At 31.9% G+C, this 13,049-nt stretch overlaps 1 protein-coding gene across 3 annotated transcripts in view; it reads right to left on the reverse strand.

Annotated features, from left to right (window-relative positions):
* Window positions 1-13,049, reverse strand: part of LOC118189478 (hemocytin-like) — a 728,690-nt gene that overhangs the window by 149,319 nt on the left and 566,322 nt on the right. For all 3 annotated transcript variants that reach the window (XM_085820839.1, XM_085820840.1, XM_085820838.1), the window contains exons 72-73: window positions 7,615-7,712; window positions 283-433 (exon numbers count right to left, since the gene is read on the reverse strand). In XM_085820839.1, coding sequence (XP_085676965.1) covers window positions 283-433; window positions 7,615-7,712 — 249 coding nt within the window. The remainder of the gene's footprint in view (window positions 1-282; window positions 434-7,614; window positions 7,713-13,049) is intronic.

The raw sequence follows: 13,049 nt of genomic DNA on the forward strand, positions 1-13,049 counted from the left end.
TAAAGACTGCAAGTATTTTTATCCTTGCTTTTTTACTTCGGTATTTTCAAAATATTCTGAAATAATAGCACTATAATAACAGCCTTAATTTTAAAACTTATTTTGAGATTATTGACTGGTGCAGAATTTAAATGATCTACTTAATATCTGAACTGAATATCCAAAAGATAAAACTGAAATAATCGCATGTCATCAATTCTTTAATGTCATTATTGCATCTCTGAATATCTTTAAACTTAGGACTTTAAAGATAAAAGTAAACAGTTTTTAACTGAAACTAACCTTCAGGGTAAACATGACACCCTCGAAGATCCAGCCTAAAACTTGGCCATCGATGCCAAGTTTCAGGAATGATCTTGATATATTTTACTTCCATTGGCTTTTCGAAGTAATGGCCAACCACACTGTTTTGGTCTTCATTTCCTTCAATGACCTAATAAAAAACTGAATGTTATGCAAGAAACTACAAATTTTTTATTTGGAAATAAATCAACACAAAATATCTGGAATGCTTATAAATGCAAAAAAACTCCTTTAATTTTTAGTAAGCATATTTTGCAGCATACAAATACAAGAAAATTAAAAATTTTCAAATAAGAAAAACTATTTGAGTTTGTCATAGTTTAAAAATAAAAGAACTGCCATGATTTTATGAATATGTACCCACAATTTTATTGGTTTCCATTCCTAGGCTAATCTGTGTTATGACCTCCTAAACTTTAACGACATTTAGAAGTTTCTTTAGGTTAAAGTCTTCTAAAAGTTAAAGAGATTTCAAAGCAAAAACTTACGTTTTATGCGATACAGTAAACTTTACATAAGAAAGTTTGTATAAGAAACCCTACAAATTCTAACCCCGTCTTTTTTAAAAAACCTTCCACATTCTTTTTAAAAACTGCATAAAAACAATTTAATCTTGGAAATTTATGACAAATATCATGGAATTTTATTAAATAGAACATAAAAGGCAAAAAACAATGTGCGCTTAATTCAGTAATTTGTTTGCCATATATGTGGATTACAATGTTAGAGAGGAAATGTTCCATTAAGAGAAATATTCTTTGTATGATGAACAATGTACTTCATACATAAAACTGCCATTACAAATACAGTAGGTTTAAGACTACAGAGGCAAAGCTCCTTTTCTCTTCTTTTCGTCATGCAAGATCACCTACGAGGGGCACATTTCATGGAGCAAATTTCATGTACCATTCCTTCTTATGCTCCGTAAGGAATTATGTAATTGTTATGAGAAGCGTTGCCGTAGTAGTCTAAGTGCAACTTCAGTTACTTCAACTCAAATACCGCCCTAACTGAAGTGGTGTTATTGAAAATAATTACAATAATTCTACCTTTTGATTAAAATAGAATCCTAGATACTCGAATATTATACCTTCAAATTTATGTGCAACACGCCAATTTTGTAGAGGTATATAATAGAGGTTCAAAGCTCTTTTCTTATGGATATTATTTATATCAGAACATAGATATATAAAATAGAGGTGTCAGAACGACGAATAACCCTTTTCCACCTGATGTTGTTTCACAATCGTGGTGACAATAAAACATTTTCTATAGTTAAAAGAAAGATATTTAACGTAAATATAATAACATTAATATTACATATTGCGTGTATCATAAAATGTGGACTAAAGTTAAAAGCAAAGGATAAGAACCATGCCATTGTTAACAGGACAAGGAGCAATGTAGTAAATATGAACATCATGAACTTCAGTTGTTGCTTTGTATACGAAATGTTTATATGCATATTACTGAATGCATGTTAAATGACTGTCTAGCAACGGATATGTTAGATTATCCGTCCGTTGCTGAAAAGCAATTATAGAACATAGAAATTCCATTGCTATTCAAACTTATTGGGAACTTAATTACTTTTTTTAGTGCTTTCTTATTAGTAACACAGTCTCATAAAAGTTTAGATTCAAAACTGCGAATTATTGCCTAAAATTACCTACAATTATAAAGGAAAAGCCTCTAAATCCGCCCTTTTAAAATGTCGCTTTTTGATAATTAATACAGGCAGTTACAGACATTTACAATAGAGAAAAGGAAACAGACAGAGGGACGGGAGAGAGACAGAGCTCTTTTTTCTGTTTTGAATGTTATAAGACCAAATGACCAGTACCTTTTCTTTATTAATAGCTGTGTTGAATGCTCTAACACAAACTTTTCAATTAATTTCTGCTCATGATGACAAACAAATATACTCCCGAAATCACATTTGAAATAAGTAATACAAAAGGCAAAATAAACAAAAATAATGATAAAAATATCCTTGAAGCTATTAGCAAATATCCAGTAAAAGGAGCTATTGTTTTTCGCGGTTTAATGCATATTCAATTAGGATTTCGTGATCGCAAATTTTTGTTATCTTCAAAAATAATGCTTTGGGTTATTTTCATTACGAAAGAATGAACCGAATGTTATGGGAATAGATATTTTTCTGAAAGATTGTTGTTGTTTCTAGATTATATTGCATAATAAAAGCAGAAAATTCATTGAAATTTCATAAATGAACCGAATGTTATGGAAATAGATATTTTCTTGAAAGACTGCTGTTGTTAGATTATATTGCATAATAAAAGCAGAAAATTCATTGAAATTTCATGAAAAGTATAAAATTGTGTAGCTTCGGGAATACATTTTTTGAGCGAATGCTAAATTTACTGGCTATTCACTATTTTATAAATATATATTTTGATATTAGCATTTTCTTGAAAGTAAATTTCTTTCGACCAATCAATTCGTGCAACAATTATTTTTTTATTAAATTTTATTTTCTTATTAAATTTTATGTCTTTGCAACATGCCGCAGGCTGTCAGTTCTAAAATAAATTAAAATGAATGATGCAAAAGGTTAGGTTATTTCATTATGAGAAACTATTATTTCATTATGGGAAAGCACACTGGAGCTATATGTCTAACAGGACTGATACTTTCATGGAAAAATTCTAAAAAAAACTGGCTTCTTAGGTAAGGTTATTTAAATAAAACAAAGCAAACAAGTGTTAATTGTCTAATGTGGGATGTATTCGTGTAAGACGTTTTAAGGAAAAGTAGCTTTCATTCATTCATACACATGGGAGAAACCACGAAAACCAACACTGCGGCCAGCCCGTTCACTTAGGTTCGAACCCAGGTCGAGCTACTGCTAGCATTCAGCTGTCTTAACCACTCGCCCACAGATGGTGGTAAAAAGCGGCTCATATTCCCATTGCACGTGGGCAAAATCATCAAATAATGCCAAACTAAATTTAAATCGAAACACACGAAAAAGAACTGTTAATTCTTCAAGGCAAAAGATCGATTAGTTATTCAATAATTAAAGGGTTGATAATTCCGAGATTTTATTTGCTGTGGTTGAATAGCTGGTTGAACCATGGTTTTGCTTATATATATCGTATTTATTCGTGAATTTCTTCTCTTTTTACTAATTTGATCATGAGAAAATTATGTGTATATTTTAAGTTCTTTATAATAAGAATTTAACAAAGAAAAATATTCATAGATAAACTTTCATTTATTATCATAATATTATCTACTGTAATGAAAACTTACATTCCAGTCGAATACATAATAATATTAATAATACAATATTTTAACACAATATCTTCAATTCTGTTTCCTTGTGTCCCGACTCTCACCCGCTCTTATAGTTGTTTTCATTGTTACTTCCTAGGCCTCAAATATTGAATACTACTGGAAATGCTGTCTGTGTCGTCTGCTACAGTTTGAAGGTCGCAGCCGTCGTTACTATTTTCTTTGTCCTGTTCAGTTTGTCAGAACCATCAAGCGCATTCGATATCGTCATTTTCTTGAAGCTTTTCATTATTAATGCTTCATCAGTCTGAGCTCATGCGCGGAAAATTCACGGGAAAATCAGTTAAGTAAGATGAAAACAACCACTAAGTGCACGAATTGATTTTAAAATTTAGGCAAGCTTGCTTTCTGAACAGCCTGAACGGCTTCTTGAAAATTGCGTGAATACCTAAACATTTCCAGAGCCTTGCGAGTCACTGAACAATGGCAGTTCGGTCCAAGGTTCAAATCCCGGCGAATGGGCTGGGCGTTTTCTTATTTTTCGCCATGTGTTAGAGAAAGTATCCCTTGAAATGTCCTCCACGAAGGCATGCCTTTCCTTAGGCAGATAGTGCTTTGCATCCCTTTCCCTTTGGCAGATAGTGCTAGATCCTCGTGTGCTTTGCCGTAATGAACTAAATCAAACCAAACCAGAATGAGTGTTAAAATGGCAATGTGAAAATTACATGAAAGGGAAAAATACGTTTGTAAATAAATAACGGCTTGTTTCTCTTAGAACATCTTTCATAGAACTTCTTCTCTTAAAACATGATAAAGGCATCACGTTAATAACTCATAACTTTAGAGTATGCTTTGTTAAAATAAAGTAATTCAACTCGATCTTTTGTGGAAAGTTAGTAATGCAAAAGCAGTTAGTAATGCTGAGAAACCATAATAAATGAACGTAATTAATGGAACTGTATATTAAGCGCTATGGTGACAAATGATAGGCACAACAATATTAGACTTTACAGTTCCTTTTATTTAAAATACTAGCTTTGCAGCTCATTTAAGATACGAATACAATTTAGTTAGTGTTTAAATTCCAATTACAATTTTACACAAACTAACTGCGAATTACGTCTGGGGAAAATATGTTATGATAATTAAGGTGATGAGAAATTTAATATTAGAAACTTCGGTAAACAGTATAGTTACCGTTATGATAAAAAATGCTGGTCATAATAAGTACTACAATCCGGTGTGTTGTAAGAATTTAGGAAGGTTTGCTTGGAGATATACGGTTGCAACCTCGTGTGCACTAAGCGCAATAACATCTGCTAGCAAATACTAATATTCAAGAGAAAATTTCTGGGATATCAATTATAATTACAAGTAGAATTATCGTGATTTAGATATGAGGTTCTAGGTTCGCGGAATTAAAACTTAGCGAAAATCCAGGTGTTCATAATGGTATCCATCTAAGGCATAATAACGTTGACTGAAATGAACACAGAAATCTACTAGTAGGGTATTCACTCTACCTTCATATGTCACTCTTAATCGAACACATTTGGCTCCAGATAAGAAAGGGATATCTGACAGGTAAACTCGACATTAAATTATTAACATAATTCCCCCTCTCGCTGTTCGGACGATAAAATCAGTGCGAAAAAAGGGAGGAGAAAATAAGGTACATAAAAAGTCCTTACATACTGTATTGTATTTCTATCTTTAATTTGTTCTTAATGTTTACTGGACGCTCATAATTCTTGAGTATTAATTATTAACTAGAAATAAGAGCTGAATTATTTAAGGATTTATATGTTATCTTACACTGACTTTTTATAGAATATTTTTACACCGTCTAAAACAAAACAATGGAAGAGCTTAAACGAAAAGCTCTTAACTTAACTGAATTCTCTGAAATTCTGCATAATTGCAAAAAACTTAAAATTACTTTAGATGCAAACGCCAAGAGCCCACCTCTCCAGAAATTAGCAAGAAATTCGAAGTTAAATGTTTAAGTAATATTTAAATTACATAAAGTACTTTCAATTGATAGTGTCTTAGATAGTGTGATGGTAATTTTTGATGCTTCAACAGAAAGTCATCTAGTTCAAATGCCACGAGCAGATTCCTTTGTATCACCATTACTAATAATTTTAACGACATTTTTTTTAAATGAATGCATTAATTTTAATGTTCTTGAGAAATATTTTAAGGGATTGGAGCAAAAAAATGAAGAGATTTTATGAAAAGTGATGCTTTATCAGCCTTAAGTTATTTTCTTCTTTTCACATGTATAACAACTGACAGACAACATTTGTTAGAAAAGTATTGAAGTTATAAAGTAATTGTACAGCACGCACAAGAATAAATAACAATCTATCATAATTTAAAATATTTTTCAAAACACATTTTTTAAAAATTTCGTGAGAAATTCATTAATAATCATTAACGTCTCCTACAAATATCACCTAGAACAGGGGTTCCCAAAGTAGGCGTGGCGCCCTGGGATGCCGTGAAGAGTAAACAGGGGCACGGCGAGGCGCTCCTGTTTACACTTTTATGGTTGTCTCTTAAAAATTGCTGTCTCTTTCGGACTGTTCAAGGAACACCTTTCGAAGCTCACTGAATGGTTTGCAAAATACTTTACGGAAGAAAATATCGAGAAATATCCGTGGATCCAAAATCCTTTCCACGCTCAAGCTCCACCAGAATTCACTTCACAAGATGAAGAAAGTCTCATTGAACTCTCTTGCGACAACAACCTTGAAACAAAATTCGCTTGTTCTGATTTGGTGGGGTTTTGGATAATCATAAAAAATGAATATCCAACTCTAAGTTCAAAAGCTTTAAGGATTCTCATTCCTTTTGCAACATCATACTTATGTGAAACTGGATTTTCAGCTGTAGCTGTAATGAACAAATATCGTTTAAAGATCAACGTGGAGCAAAAAATGAGAGTGGCAGTGTCAAGTCTTATCCCTCGTTTCGAAACACTTTGCGAAGATCAGCAAGCTCACCATCCCATCGATTTTTTTCTATTTTTCTTTAATAAAAATAATATAATATTCTTGTGGAGAATATCAGTTCAATATATACCTATATGAGCCACAGATTATGGTTGTTTTCATTTCTGTGCCTGATCAATATACAGTGGTATTTAATGAAGTGTTGTGATTTGCTATGACATTATGTAGTAAGCAGGTTGTAAAGCACAAACCTTGTACAACACGACATTGAAGACGACTAGGCACCATGACAAAATATTAAACCTGTAAGTGAAATTCAACTGAAAATGTTTGGGAACACCTACCCTAGAACATTAAATGAACACACAATTTCCTGCGCTGTCTTTTTCATGAATACGATACTACAACAAAAAATAAAGATATAATTTGTAAATTAGAAAAATTCTTTACATCAACAGGGTGCTTGGGACAGAAAAGAAGAATCAACAGCAATGTTCCTTAAAATCTAGCGTTTAGATTATTTGAAAATGGTAAAGTAAGCGAGGGCTATCTGCCTAAGAGGAAAGATGCACATAGGGAAAATCATAGAAAACATCCACAAAGCCAGCCTGTTCGCATGGGTTCGAAAATTTGTCCAGCTTCCAGTATTCGGCGGTATACTCGATCATTGGTGAGGCATATAGAGTCCTAAGAAGAAGAGCCGAAGGCGAAAATAGGAGAGGAAAAGGAGTCAGATCGTAAATGGGGTAAATGGTAATTATGAATTAGGGTCAGGAAGTGAAATTGTCAAGTGAAATTGCGATATTTACTTACACATGAATTAGGGTCAGGAGAACTATAAAGGAAAATTTTCAAAACCTTTCTGTTACTCATTCTATTAGCAGAAAATAAATGTTTTCAAAAAATTATTTTTACAAAATACTATGCATTGCTAACTTTTACTTGCACTGCAACATAAACTGAACAAATTTGTAAAAATTTAAAAGAAACTACAGTGTTCCTAAAACTTTCTGTTTGGAAAATCCAAATAAGCGTTTATATGCACATAAACATAATTGCATTAGACGAATTAATTAGAATAATTTCAGAAACATACCTCATCTCCATCAGAACCAAAAACCGGTAGCCATGTACTGTTATTTATACTTGCTATTACTCTCAGGCTTTTCACCCAATTTTCTTCATCTTCTCTTCCTTAAATCAAAGAAAAATGTAATTAAATAACAAGATAAAAGATATTAAAACGTCTAAATTTAAGATAAAGTTTAAATTTGATACTACAACTGTTTCTTGTTAATGTATACAGTCATAGGTTATCGGCGTCTTTCGCTCATACAGAGGAGAATCTGCGCTGAGAGGTGACTATATATAGTTTAATAGGAGAGTGTTCAGTAATAACTTCTACAATAATATAATATGAATACGCAATGTAACTACAAGGTGTGGCTATTAATTTTCAGGACTGCTGTAATAACACCAGAACAGATGATGTGAAAAACTTAACCTTTTAATATGTTTCGAAGTAATCCCCATCGGTCGTAACACACTTTTGTGCTCGGCTGTATAAGTTGTGGAAACAGCTTTTAACGTTTTCTTTCGGAAGGCTCTTCAATGTCGACGTCACGTTCTTCTTGATGTCTTCAACATTCACAAAGCGTGTTCCTTTGATCACAGTTTTGAGTTTGGGAAACAAAACGAAGTCTGCGGTGACCAAGTCAGGAGAGTACGATCGAACATTCCCAAACTCAAAACTGTGATCAAAGGATGTCTTTGTGGATGTTGAAGACATCAAGAAGAATGTGACATCGACACTGAAGAGTCTTCCGAAAGAGGACTTAAAAAGTTGCTTCCAGAACTTATACAGCCGAGCACAGAAGTGTATTACGGCAGATGGGGATTACTTCGAAACATATTAAATAAAAGTTTACGTTTTTCACATCATCATTTCTGGTGTTATTAGAGCAGTCCTGGAAATTAATAGCCACACCTTGTATATAAATTAGCAAAATACAATATTATGAATCGTCTTTAAGGCGATCGCTCAGGATAGCAAATGCGTTCTTTTTTTCAGAAGTGATTGCTTAAGAAAAGCGTTCTTCAGCACCATTATTTGTTTATTTATCAGAAATACCGATCGTTTTCGACGATGCTCGGTCATAAAAAAGTAGTCACCAAGGGAGGATTCTTTGTATTATGAAAAAACACTTAAAGCAATTATGATGCCATGCGAAGAACAAAAACTCTAATTTAGAATGCTTTTTTCTTCACGTTCATAGAAGATTTCGCGTGTTTTTTTCTCCTTCTTTTTGAATGCACAAACGGATTTCTTCGAGAGAAAGCGATAAATGATCACTGTAATTTCCCATTGTGACCAAATCATTCAAGCATTAATTCTCTAACCATTCCTATTAATACAGTTTAAAACGTTAATTTAGTAAACACACATTTTTTAATACATCTATTTTTACCTTGAATTAGGTTTAGAAATAAACTCTATTTATTCATACGGTATCTTTTAAAAATTTATCTTTTTTTTTAAAAATTCTCTTTCACGGTAAATTATATATTTCTGGATAACTAATTCCTTAAAATTATTCTTTCAAACTGAATTAAATACCATTTAGAAATAAAACACATATTCCTGGAATTCTCAAGTGGAAGACCGTTAGAAGTTTCTCTAGAAATCGTGTAACTGGAAAATTAAAAATTCAATCCATCGAGCATGCTTGAAAAAAACCTAACTTCTAGTCTGAAGTTGTTTGCTTAAAAGAAACTTATTAGGCTTAGCTTATCACTTTTTATAGCTAATTAAAAGGTTAAAATTATAACTAAATAATAAAGTATCAAGAGAAAGAAAAAGATAAATTTTACGAAAGAAAACTAAATTTAATAACCTGTTTGGTTTAAAAATATTTAAGAACGTTTTTTGAAAGAATGATTACGGCAAAGTTCTGTCACTATCATTCTGAATTCTGAAAAATAAATGTCTGCCGCATTCTATGCTTTATTAAGTTTTTATAACAGAAATTTAAAAATATGAATTTTAAAGGTTTCCGGATTAAAAAGCTAACAATATCAAATAGAAAATCAGGTTTAGTTAAAACTCAAGCATTTTGCATTAGCTTTGTTATCTGGTTCACAGAGAAAATCAACAGAATAAAAACAGTTAATATAAATAGCTAATAAAATGGAAAGTAAAAATGTATTCTAAACTAGACCGAATTCATAGTGATTATATTACAGTAGGCGCCGCTTATTGTTTCCATAACTAACCACGGCTATTTTGATAACATTAACCGAATGATAACATTCAATGGTAGGAAAAATATCTTTTAAGAAGATATGAAGAAGTATATAAGCAGGTATTTTAACAGCATCTTAATAATTAAATGCAAAAGCTCATTTATGAACTGTTCATAAAGTTTATATAAATTATTTGCCCGATTCTGTACCCTAATCTTAATATTCAGAAAGCATCCTTTACCGTAAGAGAACATATTTGTAAAATTTGAAATTAAGCGAAAAAAGTAACCTTAATTTGTCGTAGATGCTTTCAAAGAATTTGTATTTTCAAAGAAAAAAATTCTGCATATTTTCTTTTACATCTAAAGAAAAAAAAGCAGACTTGTGTCCGATCGCCATCAAATTGATGGAGTTATTCAAAATCTACATTAGCCTAACGTCGTTTTTTTGGTTTAGTTTTAGATAGTTAACTGAAATCGAAACCAAGCTGTGCAGCTACGTTTCTCTGTCCTTCTACAATTCTTTTTTGAAAATTTTTACAGTATGTTTTGACCTTATTTGGCGAACTTATAAGATATTTCTTCCGCCTTCTTGGCATGCCTTCGCGATGTGGTGGTCTGCACGCTTAGCTCCAGAGATCCGTGGTTCGATTCCTGGTGAAGGCGTTGCAAATTTTTCGTCTTTCCTGCTTCCAAATTACCTAATGACGCTACAAGTGGCGCCCGAACTAAAAGAGTGGTGGATGATGATTTTCCCCACCCAGGATTTGGCGACTGGATTCCCTAAAAATCCCAATCGCCCCTTAAAAGAGGGAGTATATAAGGTATTTCTCCCGCCTTCTTGGCATGCCTTCGTGGTGTGGTGGTCTGCACGCTGGGCGCGTATTCCAGGGTTCCGTGGTTCGGTTCTCTGCGAAGTTATTTTTCATGTTTCCTTATACAAACAGTAGAGACTTCGACAGATCTTTAGCAATATCAGAATGATAGAGCGATAACATTAAGCAGTGTCCACTGATTATTTCAAGAATTTCCTGAAAATAAAATGCTCAAGGGTAGGCTACTTTTGCAACTATTTATATAAAAATGGAAAATCAAACATCAACACCAAAGGCGTTTCTCCTGAAGAAACGGCCATTTTGTATTGAAAGAATTTTAACTCTGTACTGCAGAATAAATTGCAACAGTGACATTTTTAAGGTTTGTTTGAAGATTCAGTTTGTTTAAAAAATGTCATAATTATGCTTATCAATATTCTCCGAAAGGTGAACGCTGAATAAAAGACTCAACACGTGAGCATACCTTTTCATTATTTCAGAAATATTTCTATCAAGTTCATTGCAGTCGAGCAACGTTAAATTCAGAATTTCAGAGAAAAAACAGTACTGCTATCAAATATTATAAAAGTTGTACAATATGTTTCTTAAATTATAGTCACAGCTCACATGTACTTCATCCCGAGAATCATTATCTGCAGCCAATAACACCATACCTTGGACGTTTTAATTTCAGAATTTTTTTACATTTTGTAAACCATTTTATTTATTAGAGATAAAGAAGAATGAGAAAAGTAATAATACTATGCTAGTTTAAAAACAAACAAATGAAGCAGAGTTCACAAAATTACAAACTTGTTTGGTGTAGATTTAGTCGAGGACTCTAATTAATTTCGAGGGCAAACAGGTACAGGTCCCTCTTCATCAAGAGTAAAGAAATTTGAAGCAGAAGTTATTTGAATTTAAAGATAACAAATCACTGTTATATGCATTGAAAAGCATCCATCACGATCACTTCTGTTAATTGGAACACAAAAGCTGGAATCTTCCAGTTATTTGTTAGAAAGATAATAATTATTTAAAGATATGGAATAAGTTTTCTGTATTTTGACAAACATTGATCTTTGTAATTCCTATTAATTAAAAGAGACAAGCTGAATTTTATTCGTTATTTATTATACAGATAAACAGTATATCGCTGTCTTAAGACTTAACTTTCTATTGAAGATTTTCTTTTTCTTTCATCAACTTTCTTGTAATGTAATTAATTAAGATAGAGAAATCAATTTTTATGTAACACATTGATTCTCAGAATTTGAATAAGAATTAAGTTAAATGTCCCCTTACATTTGAAACATATGTTGTATTCAGCGTCTAATTTCAGAGCAGATATTCAGAATGATTTATTGTACATATAAAGAAGCAAGTCTTTGTCTATTAACCCAGAATTGCTTTTCCTGCGCAATTATTCGCCTGTCATAATTATGAAAGAAAGTTCCCAAATAATCCAAATAAATTACGCTAGCACATTGTTGTACTTAAATACCAAATAAAAAGCTCCAACAGCTTTTAAAAAAATTTGAGATTTGCAGAGTTATGCGTATCATCTGAAATGTTACGCATAGTCGTTACATCTGAAGCTGTTTTCTACAACCCAATTATCCCAATTGTAGCTACTGGCAAACAATCAGATAAGGAGAATAGAATTTACCCATTTATTGATATTATCAAACTTTTATCGTACAAGGTGGTATTTTGAAATCTCTTTCTTATTTTGTGTTTCATTTGTGAGACATATGTAATGAAATTTATTATCAACGGAAAGATATGATTTAACAGATGAATACTGGTAGATAGCTGCTTATGAACTAAAATGTTCTGCAAATCAGACCAAAAAATCTATATCATAATTAAATCTAAGCCACTCAATAGTTCAGAGACATTAGCTTCAAAATTTTCAGACAGCATAGCTCACGTTCAGAGACACAAAACCTAGATTATCCGTAAATTCCAGAAAGATGGCTTAATGATCTACAATCAGGTATCTTCGAAACAAAATATGACATTACCTAAATAAATTCGAAAACTGGGATGTTGCATCTCTGCAAATGTAGTCAAGGAGACTCAGGGAAAATCTTAATTAAAATAAATTACTTAAAACTGAATTCTGAAGTTTCATCATATTTTATGTGGTAATCGCGTCATCTTTTTTTTAGTTCTTATATTTTAACTTACGTTGTTTTACAGGTATCATATGTTAGAAGATCATTTAATGATTTACAATGGTGAAATTTCACTGAACTACAACGACACACTTTTAGTAAACTGCATAGGATATATAGATATATCCTATTAAATTGCGTTATAATTATAACGTAATTTAATAGGAATAAAAATTTAATAAATATGTCAAATATGAATTTCAAACTGTCAGGTTAATGAAAGTTTTCATTAAAGCTCTTGCCTCAAATAAAAAAAATTAAATCAAAGTAAAGCAAATTAAATATTAACAATAA

This window comes from Stegodyphus dumicola, chromosome 7 (genome assembly GCF_044657685.1).
Source record: "Stegodyphus dumicola isolate Sdum_Otavi_A_Nest chromosome 7, ASM4465768v1".
Taxonomy (NCBI): Eukaryota; Metazoa; Arthropoda; class Arachnida; order Araneae; family Eresidae; genus Stegodyphus; species Stegodyphus dumicola.